Here is a 21310-nt window from a genome sequence, read left to right on the forward strand (position 1 = left end):
CACGAGTTATTGAGGGAGAGATGTGCTGTTATTGTGAGTATTAGAATTTTATCAGAAATTTTCACTTTCATTATTTAATTTGAGACAGAAGTTGCAATGATATCATTTTACGTCCAGTCTCTTCAAGAGTTCACATAACTATCATTTTATGTCCAATCTCTTCAAGAGTTCACATAACTATCATTTTATGTCCAGTCTCTTCAAGAGTTCACATAACTATCATTTTATGTCCAATCTCTTCAAGAGTTCACATAACTATCATTTTATGTCCAATCTCTTCAAGAGTTCACATAACTATCATTTCATGTCCAATCTCTTCAAGAGTTCACATAAATATCATTTTATGTCCAATCTCTTCAAGAGTTCACATAACTATCATTTTATGTCCAGTCTCTTCAAGAGTTCACATAACTATCATTTTATGTCCAATCTCTTCAAGAGTTCACATAACTATCATTTTATGTCCAATCTCTTCAAGAGTTCACATAACTATCATTTCATGTCCAATCTCTTCAAGAGTTCACATAAATATCATTTTATGTCCAATCTCTTCAAGAGTTCACATAACTATATTATACTTAGGTCACAAGAGATGTCATTTCAATTACATCATAAGGTAATTATTACATTATTGTAAGCTGTGCAGAAAATGTTTATTTGACAACGATGGACATCCTCAACAAAACTTTAACATTCCTAATAACATGTCTCTCCATGTTTACAAAGTCAATTAAATGTAAGCACTATGATCTACTATGTTTACACAGGTGAGACAAGTCAATTAAATGTAACCACTATGATTTACTCTCCAGGTTTACACAGGTGAGATAAGTCAATTAAATGGAACCACTATGATCTACTCTCCATGTTTACAAAGGTGAGATAATCCAATTATATGTAACCACTATGATCTACTCTCCATGTTTACACAGGTGAGATAAGCCAATCAAATGTAACCACTATGATCTACCCTCTTGATGTCTGACTTGTAGAAAATCTAAGCAGTTTTGATGACATCAATGTTGATACCTGAAAATGATACCCATGTCCTCCTTTCAGTTTACATGCACAAAACATGTAAAGACACCTTTGTCTTGCTTTCAATTTACATATAGAAAACAAACATAAAGACATGCAGAAAATAACCTTTGATCTTGCGTCTCTGTTACAACAATGGCAACCGGAATCACAGTTCCTGCAGCAGGTCTTCAGTTTACGGTAGAAGAAGACAACAAGCAAGACGATATAGTTGATGAGGGTAAATGGTGGAGGCAGACTGAATCTTTCCTTGAAGTCAGCCACTAATGCATAGCGCTGGAATTTCCAGATCTCGCTGGCTTCTGAGTCAACCTTAGAGATTGACAAGCTGTAAAAGATAATCAGCATATTTACCCCAACTGCTTTCTGCATAGACTCAGATCTGCCACTGCATAATGAGCCAACAGATCTGGGTCTCTGCAGTTTGTTAAAAGTAATCAGCAGGAAAAAAAAACAATATAGACTCTGATCTGCTGGAACATTGTATGATGGCAGTTCTGGGTCTATGTTATTTGAAGTTGGACTTGACTTACAACTGAACATATACAGTACGTCACTGTGTAAAAAGTATCCACTCTGAAAGCAAACAATTAACAATTAAGAATTGTCTGTTTCAAAATTAAGTTAAACCAAAAACGTGACTGACATATTAAACCTTGAGAAGTGGAAATCATTTCTTTGCTTTACAGTTAACCATGGATGTCTATCAAGGTTAGTTAAGAGGCTGAACAAATGAAAAGCAAGTTTTAGACAATGAACACATCCTACAATAGAACAAAGTTGCTCTACAAGTCCTGCCAATTAAATTCATATAAAGACTTCTGGTTGAAATAAGGTCATCTTTTGTTTAAGGTATCCTGCAGGAACCAAAGAATGCTGTTATTATTGTTTCGGGTTTAACACCTTTTTTCAGCACATGATAGACTATACATGACAGCAAGTAAATTTCATGGAAGAAGAACCCAAGAACACCACCACCACCAAAAACCCTGAATTGCATGAAGCTACTGGCAAGCTTTCTCACATATCCACACTGGCCAAGCCTGTGACTTGAATCCATGCAGACAGAGGTGAGATAGCAGTGATCGATAAAGGCAAGTGCATTAGACCACTCAGTCACCTGGGGCCTTGAAGTTTTATCATGTTCCGTAATAAGACCTTATCAGTAAGGCAGTCAATTTATTTCCATAAGTTATACCAGTTTTCAGTAAGGTGTAACAAAATATCAGGTACTGCTATTGTCAAGCTGGAAAACATGCATTTAAAAGTCCAGAAGTGTGATTCAAGACTCATGTATCGATGGTAAATTTCATGTTCAACTCAAACATTTGTAAAGTCTGCTTTAACCCTTAATTCCCTCAAGCAGTTTCACAAAATGCCATTCCAAACCCTACAAAGCTCAATGACTTCATAATATCTCTCAACTAGACATAACCATTCACACAAAAAAGCTGTGGTGACAGAAATCATATTTCCCACCATGTGACATACTCAAATCAACACGATGTCCACTGAACATAATTGCTGCCCATCCTGCCTTTTCCCCCAAGAATGTGATTATTCCATATTATTCTTCTCTACTATTAAAACTATTCAAGAGGTTTATTGTTCCTTTTGTCCTGACCATTCACTTGTTGGACACCATTAAGAAAAAGCAATAGCATGATCATGCAGATGTCTTGCATAACAAAATATATACAGTTTAAAGTGTCTGCAAAACTTGTCTGGCTCCATGACCAATTCCACTATATCTAATATAAAACTAGTCTGGCTCCATGACCAATTCCACTGAATCTAATATAAAACTTGTCTGGCTCCATGACCAATTCCACTATATCTAATATAAAACTAGTCTGGCTCCATGACCAATTCCACTGAATCTAATATAAAACTAGTCTGGCTCCATGACCAATTCCACTGAATCTAATATAAAACTTATCTGGCTCCAAGACCAATTCCTCTGAATCTAATATAAAACTAGTCTGGCTCCATGACCAATTCCTCTGAATCGAATATAAAACCTGGACCCAAATCAAACTCAGACAAATCAGTATCTGAATTTTACCACAAACAGTCATATTTCCACAAAGTGTGCTTTGATTCTGTAGGAATGTACTTTAAGGGTAATTTTTATAAAACTTATGGCAAAACTATAAGGGTTGGCACGTCTGTCTTCGTAAACAGCCACCCATTCTGCACTGAGATGGTGGCCTTATAAGAGGTTTGGCCTTTCCCAAGGTCGAATACATTTGTGAGAAGTTTGTGTATGTAGTATGAAAGCTACATGTAACTTCAAAATATTTAATATCTTCATCTAAAAGTACTAATACGGTTATTCATGTCTTAAGAATAGACTTATTTAAAGTGATCGAACATTAATAAATATTGTTTGTGGAGTGTGAGGGTGAGGATGAATTCTTGGACTTTGTACCAGATGACATTAGATAGTGACATCTACAGACATCTACAGGTACTGTTAATCACTAAAATGTGGACTTAGCTTTCATTGTTTACTTGTACGCTTTTTATCTGAGTAGACGCTGATGACGACACTAGGTGTAGTACAGTAGCGCTCCCCTTTGCTGTAGTGACCTAACTACTATACAGCTTATTGCAGGACTTTGTGAAGCCCATCTGCAATTACTGGTATAATAGAGTTCATAATCCTTGTCATCTTCTGGTAAAATGGGTTAGAAAAGATTTAATGAGTATTTAAATCTTGTCCAAATCCATACTTTTATACGGCAATATATTTTTTTTGGCTAACACAAGCAGTTACTTACGAAAACATTGCAAAGAGCAATGTGACAAGGATGAGTTTGCAGGTGAGGAGGTACTGAATGACGATGATGTAGCCAGAAAGACTCATGTAGGGACAAGTCTGGATGGGCTGAATGGCAGGATCTAAAATAAAAGATAAACATATTTGTTAAAAATGTCTGATATTTAAAATCAACTTTAACTGAACAGAACAAAATAGCATGATCACTAGTTTTATGCCATCCTCATGCTATGAACTTTGGGAAAAGTGATCGTGACTTGTCTATTACTGAATGACAAATTTTGTTATACAATTTTAATAATCACAAGAAAAGTGCTCTGAAAGAAAAATTACAAAAGTCAAGAGGCCATTTGGGATTCATAAGCTTAAGTTAATTGGCCTCATGGATTTCTGTTCCAGAATTCCAATGTGAGTTCAGTAACTGTGTCATATTTGAACAAGAGGCCCAAGTGAGCCTGATATCACTTACTTAGCTTATATAACAGCTGACCATTTAACTAATCAAGCTAAAGTAGTACTGTAAGAACACAACCTAGGTAAAATGTCTTCCAAACTTTATATCATTTTGGTTTTACTTATTTTACTATATCCTTAGAAAATTTCCTTTTAATGATAACAATGATATTTGACATACAGTCTCTTGCTCATAATGGAAGTCATCCAAAATCCTGCTGATATAAACCCATTTACTAAGCTTCACAGAAACTGGATGAGAATGTAGTCTCTTAACAAGCTCAGCCAATCAGAAACAAGGTATCTGTTTAATGTGCACAGATCACACTTATTATAGAACTTTACTACACAATGATAATAGTGCATAAGCTTACAATGGAGCAAAATGTGATTGGAATTCAGTCTCATGAGTGATAAAACCTTGATACAAAACTACCTGATATTAATGCATAGATCTCACTCATATTAAAACTGACATCTTGATTTAAAATAATCTGTATAATTAACATCTATAATTAACATCTGATCAGAAATATAGCTTCTGGGTTGTAGGCAGGCTCAGCCAATCAAATGCAAGATCACAACATTACACTGCATGAATTTAATTAATATTCATACTCAACCAAGATCTTGATGAGATAGGCTTATTTACCAGTTTGATATAAATCCTATATAAAATATGGTCTTGTGTGTTTAAAAAAAGTCTCTGCTAATTAGATGCAAGTGTACCTCAAAAATACGCATAGGTCTTGCTCGAATAAAGTTTCAAGTTTTATCACAATCACATCAGAGATATTACCTCTACAGTGACAGCAAGTCCAACAAATCAGACGCATGATCACCTCATTAATGTGCACAGATCTTGCTCATTATCAAAACAGTCCAATTTCTTAATGATATAAACATATATTTCAAGTTTGATAAAAACTGGATCAGAAGCATGGTTTCTAGGGTGACAACAAGCTCAGCCAATAAGATGCAAGATTACATCATTAATATGTGTGGATCTCACACCTCATAAACCCATCCAATATCTTGATGATATATGACCATACTTCAAGTTTCACCAAAATCAGATCAGAAATATCATTTCGAGAGATGCAGCAATCTTATCCGATCAGATGCAAGGTCATTTCATTACTATTTAACTCATCTGAGATCTGATGATATAAGTATATATTCCAAGTGTGATCAAATGAGTTCAAAAATATGTTTTCCAGAGTGGCAGCAATCTTGGTTAATCAGATGCAAGGTCAGTTCATCAATACATAACTTATCTGATCATAAGTTATAAATTCCAGGTTTGATTAAATATGGTTTACAAAGTGACAGCAATCATGGCCAATCAAATGCAAGGTCAGTACATTAACATTTAACTTATTTCAGATCTGATGATGTAATTAAACATTCCAAGTTTGATCAAATCAGATCATGAATTTGCCCTCCTGAGCTGAAACAAGGCCAGCCAATCAGATGCAAGTTTACTTCATTACTGTGAGTAGATATCTGTTTACTGACACCATTAACAAGCTTGATGATACAGATCTATATTTCAAATTTAATAACCAGAGTGTAATCAATAATCGCTATTACTTTCATTAGTCTCCAGTAGCCATTGTAAATATTATCATGCAGAAAATAAATTCAGACTATAGTGATCTTTGCCCCTTTGCTAATTAAATATCCTTATATTTGAAATCTGGCACTTTATAGCTTGTATTGTGTTGACATGTTGTGTAAGTATCACCTACCTACCATAACAGTACATAAATCACACAAAAAATAATAAAGAATATTTTTTAATATCATATAAATGCACAAGTAATAAGCTGATAAGGAAAATATTAATGTTGTTTTTATATTATTTTTTAGAATCACTGTTCTTACAATTTCCTTGAAAAGCTATTATCAATGTTCACCCCGAGAATCCAGATAGAGTGAGTGAAAAACTCTGACATTTGATTAATGTTAGATTGTCAAAGTTTATGTTATCAGTCGTTACTTTGATTGACCACTATAGATGAGGTCTCACATGTGAAGCATGCTGAAGACTCACCTAATTCTTATATTCCTTCAAATGCACAATGCAGTTAACCTGCAATAATATTTCACAATATACTGCATACAGACATTAAAATGGAAAGTTGAACAGACATTTATTCCTACTTCCAACTGCACTAGTCAGAAAGGGGTTTCTGAGTAGGCTAGGATGTATACAAGTTTAGCATGGATGAATCAATGTAAACTGTTCGTTATAGTTACTGTCTTTGGTTTTGAGGCTGGTGTTGTTGTTGTTGTAGGATTTAATGCCATTTTTCAGCGCAAGATAGGCTATACATGGTAGCCAGTATAAATGGTGGAGAAATAACCTGGGAAAACCCCAGAAAAAAACACCGATCCACAAGAAGCTATTGGCAAGCTTTCTCACATAACCAAATTAGCCAAATCCGAGACTCGAACCCATGCAGACAAAGGTGATGTTTTGAGGGTGTAGTGGTAAAAGAGATGTATCAAGTTACAAGAACTGAACATCACACCCAAGAAATGAAGCTATAAAACGAAATCTGAAGAAATCTGCTAAGCATAAAATATGATTCACTGATACCTCTGATTGCAAAAAGGATGTAGCACTTTTCCCCAGAACTTATTATTATTAAATTACTTTTAACTAATGCATAGTTGAATTGACCAGTCTGGTGGGAGGCTGATCATCCACAAACTGCTGAAGAAAAAACAATGATCTCAAAAACTGGTGAAAGAAAAACGAGAATTGTAGACTACTGCAAGATGGTATCAAGATGGTATCTGTATGGGCCACCTTTTGTGCTATGACCATTCAAAGAAGAACACGGGATGCATATAATATGCCAAGAATTTGTGTGGTCATGAGCTAAACGTAAAAAAAGTTAAGCTAAGCCAGCAATGGAAGAAAAATAGGTCACAATCAGATTCTTTTGTTCTAACTGTGGTAGTGACAGAGATGCATATCTTCATCATTGTTATGATTCTAGCATAAATAGTGCCTGTGAAATGACCATCAAACTGAAATGAGGCAGAAGTCCTGATAAGGATGTATCAACAAAAGTTTCATGATTCTATTTAAGATAATATGCACCTAGCAAATGAAAACATGAGCTCATGAGCTAAATGCAAAAGCTTAACCTATGCCAGTAAAACACAAAATATAGGTCATATTGACCAGTGTTTGGTATGTGTTTTTTTATGCCAGTAAAACACAAAATACAGGTCATAATGACCAGTGTTTGGTAAAGGTTTGGTAATACGATAGATTTATACAACCACTTAGTTTAATGATTACAACATGAAAAGTAAAAACATAAAATTGATCCTAGCATACTAGCCTGCATCTGCCTTTCAGGATGTAGCCTTAAAACCAGTGGAATATCAGCACAGGGTTGGCAATAGCAACAGGTAAGTATTACATCATTAAAAGTAGTTTTCCCTCCCCCTTCCAAATTACTACATTTTAATATTAGTATTACATTACCTGTAGCTACTGCCTATCTGAATTATCTGATTGCAGAAAGGATGCAGAGCTTATCCCCAGAACGTGTTAGTATTAAATTACTTTTAACTAGTTGAATTAACCAGTCTGGTGGGAGGCTGATGATCCCACAAACTGGTGAAGAAAAAACAATGATCCCACAAACTGGTGAAGGAAAAACGAGGCGTGGAGACTACTGCTAGTTGTTATTCACAGAGCACATTTGTGCTATGACTATTGGCCCCAAAGAAATTATGCCTTCACTTCGTCTCATTGATGGTATAACAAGAAAAGGTAGAAGGTCATCAGAGATCACCAAAATGACACGTTCATCACATCTATGATCCTCCTGAGATGAATGTGTTAGATAGGCCCTCTGGTAGAAACGGCTAGATCCTCATGAACTTTAATTTCCATGAATGAAAGGTCCCTCTTGGTAAGGGACTGATAATGTCTCTAGATAGCTATGGTAATCCACCTTGAAATGGTGGAAGTCAAAATATCAACCAAGCCATTACGGGAGAGGCAAAGACATTTTCTGCCCTTTTTCTTCTCCATGTAGAAGATGCCAAACAAAAACATAAATCCCTAACTGGGCAGAAAAGTCTGGAAAGGTTATACCATCCCAGAAATGACTGTGATAGGGAATCTCAATTGGGATTAGAGTAACCGAGGAAAGCTGTTTTTTGGTTTTAAGAAACCTGATTGGCAAAATATAGAAACCAATTCATAATTTCCACTGAAACTTTGACAGCCTTGCCATATGGGTAAGGCCTGAAATTGCTCCTTCATCTTGTGGCTGCTGAGGACAGCAAGAAAACAGTCTTGAGGGTAAGGTTCTCAGAAGAAGCTTCACCCGAAGGTTCGTAGGTTTTTTTAGTTAAAGACCACAAGACAAACAAAGAGATTCCATCAAGGCATTAGCAAACGAGACACTGGTCTTTGCAGCTCAAAACACCTGATCAAATCTGTATTGTGTGAGTTCGCACCAATGGCTGGGCCCTTAACAAATTTGATGGTAGTGGAAAGGGCTGTGGTACAGCCCTTGATAGCAGAAACCAAGCACTGTCTCTCTTCAAAAAGGAAGAGAAGAAAATCAACCACTAAGCTTATAGAGGGACAGCTAGGATTAACTTGTTTTCCTACTGCAACAAATACAAAAGATTTTCCACTAAGCATCAACGACTTTGGATGGAGCTTGTCTCCTGGACTTAACAAAGCACTTGGCAACTTTGAGTAAACACCTGGAAGAGATATCATTTTACATGAGCCAGGAGTGAAGGTGGGCTGTTGTGAAGGAGAGAGAACCCATGTGTTGTGACAGAAAGTCCCCCATCTGGGTAATATCCTGGGTTGGTCTACCAGCAGGTTGAGAAGATTGTTGAACCACAATCATTGGGACCACAAAAGGGCTATCAAAATAGTCCGAGCAGCGCATGTCCTTGCTTTTGAAGTACTTGTGGGATCATCCTGAAGAGTGGGAAGGTGAAAGTAAACAGGTAATACCACTTCAGGTTGAAAGCATCCACTGCCCAGGCTCTCTGGTCCATGACTGGAGAAATATAAATGGGGATAATGAGCCTTGTTGCAAACAAGTAATTATAGGGTCTTCCCCAAAGTCTCAATGCAAATCTGCAAAAGACTGGTACTGAGACCATTCCTCAAGGACTATCTTACCTCTCCTGGACAGACTGTCTGCCAAATTATTCTTTTTGCCAGGAATGTGACAAACTCAGAGGGTAAGCCCTTCTGAGGTTCCAAATCTCCATAAAGAGACAAGAGGGCATGTGTGCATCCTTGTCATTTGTGGTATACAACCAATGATGTGTTGTCAGATGCTTGTTTTTGTTGACACACCCCTGAAGGGCACTCATTTCTAAATTCTTGATGTGGATGGCAATCTGAAGAATTGACCTTTAAGGCTGTAGATAAGCAATACTGAGTGATGTTAAGGGCATAGCAATTACTCCCATGATCATGGTAAATGCTCTGGGTGCAAAGACTAGACCGAATGACAGTGCACAAAACTGGAAGGCCTCCCTATCAAAGCAAAACTGCAGGTATACATCCTGAAGGTCAGTGAAGACCACCCATCTTGAAAGGTTCTTCCTGTACAAACTTGTTTATGAAAAAAGGTACCAGTAAATCCAGGAGTAGAAGGTCAGAGACTGGTCATTTATCACTTTTCTACTACAACAACTTGTACGAACACGGGGGGGTAACCTCCTTTTATAATCAAGATGAAACACATATTGTTTTTAATGCCTAACACCAAATCCCTCAAAACAGTTCAGCCTAGTACTTATGGAAACCAATGTAAGAGGGACACACTAGGACTGCCCTCTGAACACCCACCATCACCAGTTTCCTTAGGAAAGTGACAAGCACTAGCAAACTTCATTCCTGGGCCTTTGTGGCATGCTCTCAAAGGAAGTGAATGCTGAGCAGAACCTCTTGACTGGGGTAGATGTTTGGACTGGGACTGCAAAGCTTTGAAGAACTTCGCTGAAGGATCACGTGGGCAGTCTAGATGATTCCATTTCATTTAGGATCAACTGGCCATCATAGGAAGCCTTTTAATGAAAACCACATTTCTGCATGACAGTCCATCCAATAGGAGTACTGATAAAATTAAAAATTATCTCAAGATGGCTACCACGATGGCACTACTGGACATCAGATCAACACTATTTTCAATTAAGACCAACCAGACATCATACCAAGTCTTTTAGTAAACAAACACTCGTTGATATGACCATCCATTCTAGATGAGTAGCGATACAAAGATTTTCAAGCTGCTGTGGTAGCAATATTACCGTCATATCTTCATTTAAGACCATCTAGACATCACAAGAAGTGTTTTATTGAAAATCCAATGTTGATACAACCCCATTTCAGGAGTGCAGTGATAACAAAAGTTCAAGATGGCTGCTGTGGTGGCCATATTGGACATCACATTGGCAATATTTCATTTACAAACAACTGGATATCATAAGAAGGCTTTTGGTGAAAACCCCATGTTAATATAACAAATGCAATAAACAAAATTTCAATATGGCTGCCATATTAGATGTCAGGTCACCACCATTATAATTTAGGAACAACTATACATGAAAAGTAGTATTTAGTGAACACTCCATGTTTGTATCACCATCCATTCAGAACTAATGCCTATAACAAAATTTTTAAGATGGCTGCCATTGTAACCATACTGGACATCAGATCAGCACCATTTTCGTTTAGGACCAACTACTCATTAGTCCATGATGAATGTGTGTTTCAAATTTCAAGGCAATCCTCCAAGCAGTTTAGGAGGAGCAGCTTCAAAAAACTTGTGCTAATGGATAAGTGGCATATGATAGACAAAAGCTCTTCTGGTATATGACCAGTACAGGTGAAGACTGCAGGGCTAGTTACATTGGCAAGATTGTTCCTGATGGAATGACAAACAGATTAATGGTTGAATGGACACAAGGATGTGAAAAATTTAATGTAACTGGCACACAATGTTTTCTCACATACATCATTCCACATGGTCACATTAGGTCCATAACTGTACTGCAGTGTTTCTCAAACTTTTTTGTCTTGCAGCACACCAAAAAGATCTAAAAATGTTCACGACACACCTGAAAAGATTTTAAAATTTTTGTCGTTAAGAACTTATTTGTTTTTACATATATATTTAATTTTAAATTTAATGTGAAGGATGTGCCTGCTTTCGAGAGCAAATCAGATTGAAGCGAGGCTCCAAAGTTGACAAACAAGCCCGCATTTCATCGTCGATTTTAAGAAGTCTCTCTCTCTTTTTCGATTTGATTTCAGTCAATGCTGAAAATCCAAACTCACAAAACCACGAAGACACAAATGGCAGGATTATTTTGATTGCTTTCGAACTGATTGCAGGATATAACTTCTTGATTGAGATTCAAAACTCATCCAGGCTCTTTTCAAGAAATATTGACTGACAAAATTTATCGTTTTTTTTTAAATCAACGAGCTTTTCTTCTTCTTAGATTGTAAGATTTGTAGTTTCGTTGTTTCCGAATGGATTGATCACCCATCCATATTCCTCGCTTGCATGTGATGGGAAGTAATGCTGCAGTGCCGATTGTAGGTCTCTCAGTGTGTCCAGAATTTCAGGGATGATTTTCTTGTTTGAATGAGATTCGATGACAGTAGGAAGGCAGTCGAGGACACCCTTCGAGACCTTATTTTGCCACAGCGAAAACTTGTCATCAAATGACTTCAGTTTTGATGTTGCATTGATGATGTTTTCTGATGGTTCTTTGAAGACTTAAATTCAGCGAATTTAATTTGTTGAATAACTCGGAGAGAAACTGAACCTTCAGCCACCAGATTTTGTCATGAAGAGAGAATCCAAAGTCTGTTTTATCAACCTCCAAGAACGAAATCACTTCAATCTTGCAATGGACGAGATGCTTTAACACTTTTCCCCACTGAAAGCCAACGAACGTCGGTATGTTACAGCAGGCATTTGTAGTCTGAATCCATTGCTTCACAGAGTTGAGAGAAAAATCAAGATTGAAGCAGTCGAGATTTGATGAAGTTTACAACTTGAATAACTTGGTTCAGAACTTATATATGTTACTTTTTAACTTTTGCGACATTGATTTACCATTTAATTTTTCGATATGTTAAAGGTTTCAAAACGCTAGCAATTTTTAATATTTGTTAAAACCTCACACAGCACACCTGCAAATCTCTCACGGCACACTAGTGTGCCACGGCACAAAGTTTGAGAATCACTGCTGTACTGTAGGTAGAAACACATATACTAATAATATGTACACTGAATAATTTGTGTCAGTTATTGGGGACATGATGATAAAATTACTCAAACACCTGAATTTCAATATAAATGTCTGGTCTGATTGATAATCAATAACAAGATTTTTAATATGGATACTATAGTAGTCATACTGGATGTGTGAGGGGCACCATTTTCATTTAGGATCAAGGCAATAATGTGTACCCAGTTACCCGACTTACTTGTTCTTTAAAACTTTTGCACAGAAAACTTGAGTATAAAAACTCTGATGTTCTGCATCTTTAATAAAAATGAAATTAGACTAACAAAACTTTCTGGGCATTCTCAACACACAAAATTTCAGGTTTGTAGTTTTACTCCAAGTATCACTCTGAGCTTCAGCTTGAATTTTTTTTAATCACAAAGCTCTGAGAATATGGGCCTGGTCATCTAGTGTGTAAAATTATATGGTTCAACATTTAATATTTCTTTGTGATATCATACAAAAATGGATTTGGGTCAAACATACAGACAGACAGACAGACAGCTGGACCATAATATGCTCCTTATCCTAAGTCAGTAAAGGAAGAAAAATAAATGTCACCAGTAATATCTTACCTGTATATCCCAGGTGTGTCCCCATCAGCCTTGTCTCTGAAATATAATATGCACAAAAAACAAGTTCATTAAAGTCTCAGTCTGTCTCCTGTGGTCATGCATAATTTAATGATGAATCATGCTACTGTCTGCAATGCCTGACACAAAATATATCACACTGCATACTGCCCACAGGTCAAGTACTGCATCTTGTTTAGATCATGAAACAGTTTCTGAAAAGGATATGCCAGTGTAGCTAGTGAAATGCAAAGTTTTCGAAGAAAGGAAATGAGACAGAAACCAACACAAAAGAAGAGTACTATAAAAAGAAACATTATACACCTGCCAATTGAAGTTATTTTCCAGCAACAAGTCTTATTTCAAACTTGGTGTCATTGACCTTTGACCAATTCTTTTGAAACTTATTTCTTTCTAGAGTTCCTCTGCTCATGATCTTTTATATGATCATAATCCCCCAAAATCTGCAAGTGTATTCCTTGTCACAAACACAAGCCACCTACAAAATTGAGTCAATGCATATGATACAGACTCAAATTTCTTTTCTTTTTTCAGTCCCCAGTGCCCTTGACCTTTGACCCCAAAAATGAAAAGGGTTTCCTTGTTTCAAATACAAACTATTCACAAAGTTTGTTCAAAGCAGTTGATAAGGAAAAGGATAAGAAACCATTTTTCTTCTTCAAGTCACTGTTACTTTGTCCTTTAGACCCCAAAATCAATAGATGTCTTTGGTATATGAAATGCAAGTCATTTCCAAACGTTGGTCAAGGTCTCATGTACACTAGTAAATATACTGTGTGGAAATAGTTTTACTTCTTTCAACTGCTGTGGCTTTGATCTTTGAGCCCTGAATCAATCAATTTCTTCCAAGCCCCAAATGCAAGCTATTTGCATTTTTTGATAATTTTGATAATGGCAGATGGTGAGGACTCACATTATTGTGCAGAAATGGAACAGGAGGCAAACAGATGGATGAGCATCATAACACAATATGCTCCACCTTAATGCACATAAAAGGGATTTAACAACAGTCAAGCAAGAGGCCCAAGTGGGCATGCTATTGCTCACCTTTTAACATAGTTTAACAGTTGACCATTCACCATGCAGGCTTATGTAGCATTGTAAGAAACACAATTTAGTTTAGGTCAACTATCTCCAAAACTTGATACCATGTGGATTTGACCTATTTATTATATCCTGATAAAAATTTGTTTTTTTAAACAGTCTCATGCCCATAATCAAAGTTATTCATGATAAGATGATATAAACTGGATGAGAAATATAGTCTCTAGATCTAGAGAGGTAAAAGTTCTTCCAATCAGATGCAAGGTATCTCATTAATATGGTCTATATCTGAAGTCTGATCAAAATTATATTTAAAAGAAAAATATAGCTTCAAAAGTGATAATAATCTCAGCCAATCAGAAGTAGGATCATCCCCCTGCCAATCAGATGCAAGATTATCTCATTAATATGCATGAATCCCATTTATTTTCAATATTGTACAAAATCCTGATGATATAAGCCCTTATCCAAATTTGATCTAAATGGGTCAGAAGAAAATAATTTAGTAAATTACGTTTCTCAATAAATACATAACTCAATCACACTAACATTAGGATAATAGATAAAAGGAAGGGCTTGAACATTCAACCTCTATCCATGTCACCCTGCAGAAAGAAGCACAATGACTGCAATACTTATTGTAATAAGGCCGCTGTAATACTTTATGTAACAGACTGTATTTGATCATCATTACTTTGATATATGTACTAGAAAAGCTGAAATGGTGGAGGATATTTTAATAGGCAATACTTTTAAAAACTGCAAAGATGATTTACACAAAGATCTGCAACACATAAACAAAGCACACCATCCACAAGAATAGGCAAGACAAACTGATATTAACTCACCATCTGCACAGAAGCCTTGAGTGACATTTTTGTAGAGGTGGGAGCATTTTTCATCTCCTGGTAATAGAAAAATACAGAACTGCATGAGAAATGTCACAACTGATTTTCAATGGTTTATATACTGATTTTCAATTTTCATACTGATTTTCAATGGTTTATATACTGATTTTCAATTTTCATACTGATTTTCAATGGTTTATATACTGATTTTCAATTTTCATACTGATTTTCAATGGTTTATATACTGATTTTCAATTTTCATACTGATTTTCAATGGTTTATATACTGATTTTCAATTTTCATACTGATTTTCAATGGTTTATATACAAGACCTCCGTTCCCCCGCCCCACCCAAAAGAAAAGAGTGAACTTTTATCACTCTGATGAAACCACATACACTATCAAATATACCTACCATATTTTATTGTAAATCACAAAATAACAATTGCAAATTCTAATAAGCACACTGAATATTTTTTTATGAATTCAGCAAATTACTTTATTTTTGATAAAATAGTATGTTAAAATTTTGTCATGCCTTATCTGCTTGCACATTATGTGATATCAGGTCAGGGTCTATGTTGTTTGTAGTTAGACCCATCTTGAGGGTATGTATGGTATATAAAAATAGAATCTGATGAATTATAACCAAATGAAGTAATTACAAAGTAATTTTGGTTCCCAAGACACTTATTATAGACTTTTTTTACTTTATCTGATGAGATATTTTCATAGTGCATTGATCATTCTGTCACAATTTCAAATGGTACACAGTCTGCCATGGGCCAAAATCTAAGACGTATTACAATCTTAAAAGTTATGAACATTTGGTTGTTTGGTTGGTTTTTAATGGCACTTTTAACACATCACTGATTTTATCATGCCCAAGAAATAAAATTAAGTGCCTTTCCCAAGGACACATAGATTAAGCCAACCCAGGCTGGCATGGACTGGCACTAAATCCATGACCTCTGATTACGAGTCCAATGATCTAAGTTTAGCTAAAGATTTGAATAAATTGTAAACAGTTTTGCTCTTTCACATTTCATTTTCTAAAACACATCTGTTTGATGTTTTCAGAAAACAACTAATTAGAAGTGCAAATAATTATTTTCATTGTATTTAAAAATGATATTGAAAAATATTACCGTGTGACTCAAAGTTTTGTGAAAACTGCAAGATTTGTGGGCTTAAGTGATCTTGATTTATATAAAATCAGAAGGAAAAATGTTAAGTCCAGAGATAATGTTATTTATGGTCCCTTTGTTATTGTAAAGATAATGCTCTAAATAACCATCATGAAACTTTTCAAAACTTTTCTGCTCTTCAGATGTCACAAGAATTTATATTAACATTTTAAACAGTATTGTAATATCCTTTAAAACACATTTTCAACTACTGTTTCAAGTGGACTTAAGTCACAATTATTACTTCCGATTCAGTTCCTACCAATTTGGTCCCAGTCTATAACTGAAGCATTTTTGCCTCACTCATTTTGATGGTGATACAAGAGTTAAAATTTAGGCATTCTTGTTGGTACTGATTAAAAAGTAATTGTTTATTCTTTAGAATTTGAGCATTATGATGTGGTTGTCTGTTTGTATTTTAGTGACAGTGCACAGTGAGTAATGAGTAACTGTTTATTTTGGCGACAGTGCACCGTGAGTAATGAATCATTGATGCTGATCTGGAAGTGAAATCTGTGGCCCACTGAATGCTGCATAGTCCAGACTCTTCAAAAAAATTATGGATAACCTAGGGCGTGAACTTCACTACGAGTTCATCTCTGAAGGTATTTTAGGTAACGATATGATTTATCAGATTTGGACAAAGTGGAAAATTCAGTACTAAATGTTGAGACTACATAGGAATAATAATTCTGAACAAAATTTCAAGTATTACAAATCTGTTGAACAATATGAAAGGAAGACAACTACAATGTAGAACTATTTGCATAAATCTGAGTTGCTTCCCTTGACAAACTCTGACCTGGCCTGAATAGCCAGTGGATATATTCCTTGTTAGTGATTTCAGTATGCCCATGAAGATTGTTACTATTCTTAGTAATGCAAACAATATTAGAAAATACAGAATGGACACGCATCCTATAAGCATGCAGAAACTGAGAAATTAGTATTGCAATGGGAGGAATAAAAGCAATGTCAATAGCACTTCTGTAACTACTTTCTTTTCCTATTTAGGAAATATGTCAACCTCAGACATGATATATTTCAATATTTAAGTCACTTTTCATTTTAATCTTCTCTTTCTCCCCCCACTTCAATCATTATTACATGTAAAATACACCAAGTATGTTTACATAAGCAACAAGAAGGCACCATCAAAAATGCCTAAAACCAAACAGACTAACAGTTTTCACACTCCAAAACTCTCACTGACTGAACTCACCATGACTTTTTTCTATCTGATATTCAATCTCACCCATAACTCATACAGTCTTTGACTAACAGTAAAGGTTTACCACAAAATTCTTGATCAAATAAAATAATTCAGTTAATTAATGTGTGATTTTATCTCTCATCCCACTCACAACTATGTTCAAAAACAATAGAGAAATCAGAGAGGGATGAGTGGGTGGGTGAGCACATAGTACAAACCAAACTATAGGTGAAGGATTTGTTACCTAACTATTTTTTCATGGCCACAGAATTTACATCTGAATGCAGAAATAGCAATAGAAATATGCAAAACCCTAACAGGTAAACTCACAATAATTAAAATATTTTGTCTGAAGATGTTATGCTCTAAAGGCTGTTTGATCCAAATGACCTGTGATGCTACCCCCACCCCTATAATATTTCATTTTTAACCAGTGCAATAAATGTGTTAACCACCAAAATAAAAAGTCACATTTTCCATATGAAAATATTCATGTGTGTTGTGTGGTGTGATTTGGATTTTTAACGTAACTTTAACAATTTTTCAGCCATATCACTGCAATGTCTGCAATGTGGCAGTTTCTAGCACTGGGGCATCATGCTGCAGACATGTAGCATGATGTCCCAACAGTCAAATTTTCCTGACAACAGGCCGACCAGTCCTAACACTAACCTCTTAATGCTGAGCGCCAAGCGAGGCAGCTGTTAGTACCATTTTTTAAAAGTCTTTGGTATGACTCAGCCGGGGATCGAACCCACGACGTCCCACATCCGAGGCAGACACTCTAACCACTAGGCCACTGGAGTGGGTTTTTTTTATGCCATATTGTGGCTTTTTCATTATAGGGTTAATACACTGGCACACAATGGAAACAATCCATGCAAATCAAGATTTTCCACCTTAAAAATTATATAATAACTAGAAAACCTGCTCCTGCATGTCAATACAACTATCAAACCATTGCTGAAAACTTAAACAAAATCCTTCACAAAGTGTTGATTCCACTAGCTCTGGAAAAGTAACTGTAATGTCAGACTCCCCACTAACACTGACTTGACAAAAATAAAATCTAAGTTTTTAAAAGCAGATATACAGAAATATTTCAATCGTGAATTTGAAACATTTCATACTGTTTTTCAGTACTTTACCACATGTGACAACAAACTGTTTCATCTTCGCCCATTCACTTCACGTCTGCAGCATATTCTCTATAAAGCTTTTTGATACCATGTTTACTGAAGTACAACCGAAAGTTAGCTGTGAACAGTACAGACCTGGATCTGATGTTACGTAATGCACCATTGGATCCAAGTCTATGGTAATCAGTCTACTTATAATTTCAATTAATAGAACTGACAATGATCAGAAAACACATGATGTCAGAGCAGAACTGAATCCCAGCTTGATGCCTGTTCAACATAGGCAGGTATAATCCTTCTGATTCCTATAATAATATAGTTTTTAAAGTTGCCTTTGATAACTAGTGTTCAAATGAGTCTGCGTTGTTTGGAGTTCCATATAAAAGCTATATCACTGGAGACAACCACTGACAAATCACTTTCTCTCCAGATTAGAATTTCAGTTATGTCCCTTTACATATCCTAACTGACCTTTCAAGGTCCAAGTGTTAGATGAGCTAAATACAGAATGTGCTTCATTAGAAACACAAACTATTTTTATTAACAAAGTAAACAGCATGCAACACGTTTTGAGGGGTGGCTTCTGGTGTGGAGCCCAAGTGATCAAACAAGCATTATCTTGACCTTTCATGAGAAGGTGGACATTCTTGAATAAGTCCATATAGTGGAAGGGTGTAATAATTGTAGATGAGATACAAGAATTGCCTTACCATCAAGATCATCAATCTTCGTGAGGAACATTGCAAACAGGGGCCTTGTTAAAACCCTTTTGATGGCATCGATCCCTAGGGGATAGTTTGGGTACAAGACTGCCTGAATTGTCACACCACCAACGATCATGAATATCAGGAACATCCGGATAAAGGTAACAAAATCTTTCCTTATCTGTTAAATAATAATAATAATAATAATAATAATAATAATTATAATAACAACAACAACATTAGCTAAACTTTATAGGATTTTAAAAAACATGGATGTTTGCTTAAAAGTACTTTTGACGTGTAATGTTAGTAATAAAAGAACACACATTCACTATACTAATATAATGTTGACAAAAGACCAAATCAAAATCCAATCAGTGTTAACCTGTATAGTGAGTACTAAAGAGAAAATAAATTAAGTTACTGTGAATTCATTATATTTTGTGAGTACCAATGAAATATTATTTTCATAAAACCACGAAGAAAAAATGAATTCACAGTATTGCATAGAAACAAAAGTTTGCTGGTCAGGCAATCTAGGGCTACAACTATAATGAGGTTAACTGCTGGCAATCTAAGAATTTAACCCGACCTAGGTCTCATCAAACTCGGACTGCATACCAAATTTACTTCAATAGTACTTCAGCAAGTTATTGTGCAGAAAGAAAAGACATATGGATGGGAGGATGGATGTACAGATGGGCCTCAATTTAAAATCCCATGCATTTTGTTATGAAAAGCTAGCCTTGACAATACTGGTGACAAGGTATAAGTATAAACCAGCCCTGCCAGACTCCTCAAAATGGACAAATTTTTCATATTTTCTCTTTTTTCTCATGGGTGTAATTTATAAAATGGTATAATATCTCCACATTAAAATGATGCATTAATTATTGAAAGAAGTCAATGCAATCACAAATTTCATCAATTGAAATCAAGGAATTTGCAATTGTTCAATTTGTCGACATTGTTTCTGATCACACATGTAAGAAAGGGAGCACACGATAGAACCTAGATTCTGGAATCCCATGTATACTTTACATTTTAATCATTTGAACCATTTTTGTTATCAAGCTTGCTATTGGTCAGCAAAGAGTGTATATAATGCTCAGACCGACAAATGTAATGAATACCATTTTTTCTTACGGAACAATTTTATTTCTTCCATTTGCAAAATTTGTAATCCATTCAATGTAAACGAAAGTTTTATTCAATTTGACAATCATTTTGGAGCAAATGTTAGTCATTCTGAGATCAAAGTCAATTATTTTATTTATGATATATATATATATATATATATATATATATATATATATATATATATATATATATATATATATATATATATATATGTATGTATGTATGTCAATGCTATCCTATTGCCATCAGACAAAGCTGATAAGCTGATGTGGAAAAACATACAAATCAGACACAGATTAAAAACTTTCATAACAAATAATTACAAGTGAAATCAAATACAAAAATCAACTCTTTTTGTGTGCCCTTCCTGCAACCCACTCCTCCAATCCCAAGTTCCTGGATGCATTAGGGATATAAAAGCTTAACAAGACATTAATAATCACATTCCTTTTTAATGATCTTAAGCAATTACAAATATCCCTCTATATATATATGTATGTAATATAAGTTATGAGCGTTTTAAATCTTATCTTCTCTATCTATCTCAAAAGAGAATCAATTAAAAAAAATCCATACAATATTTTGACAAAAAGAATATACCTTTAATGAGTCTTTTTCACTGAAATGATTTTATATTAAAGTACAAAGCAGAAGCCAGCAAAACAAAATCAAGGGAGGTAACCACTCTGAGTAATCATTTTAACTCAGCTCTACAGATATGTACTTTTGAGAGAGTGACGGGTTAAAGATGAATTTTTTGTATTTGCAAAATGTACAATGGCAAGAATGTTGTCATATTTCTATGTTATTTTCCTGCACTGTGGCTGATATTGTGTTGTACATGATCTAGGCA

The 21310-nt window shown here is 35.3% G+C and overlaps 1 protein-coding gene across 3 annotated transcripts in view; it reads right to left on the bottom strand.

The window, feature by feature from the left end:
* The window catches only part of LOC149798166 (transient receptor potential cation channel subfamily M member-like 2), a 211945-nt gene that overhangs the window by 77048 nt on the left and 113587 nt on the right, over positions 1-21310 (bottom strand). For all 3 annotated transcript variants that reach the window (XM_089963276.1, XM_089963273.1, XM_089963274.1), the window contains 5 exons: positions 19324-19498; positions 15075-15131; positions 13165-13200; positions 3822-3942; positions 1147-1366 (listed from right to left, as the gene is read on the bottom strand). In XM_089963276.1, the coding sequence (XP_089819402.1) occupies positions 1147-1366; positions 3822-3942; positions 13165-13200; positions 15075-15131; positions 19324-19498 (609 nt within the window). The remainder of the gene's footprint in view (positions 1-1146; positions 1367-3821; positions 3943-13164; positions 13201-15074; positions 15132-19323; positions 19499-21310) is intronic.

Source organism: Sinohyriopsis cumingii, chromosome 6 (genome assembly GCF_028554795.1).
Source record: "Sinohyriopsis cumingii isolate HCF-2022 chromosome 6, ASM2855479v2, whole genome shotgun sequence".
In the NCBI taxonomy this organism is placed as follows: Eukaryota; Metazoa; Mollusca; class Bivalvia; order Unionida; family Unionidae; genus Sinohyriopsis; species Sinohyriopsis cumingii.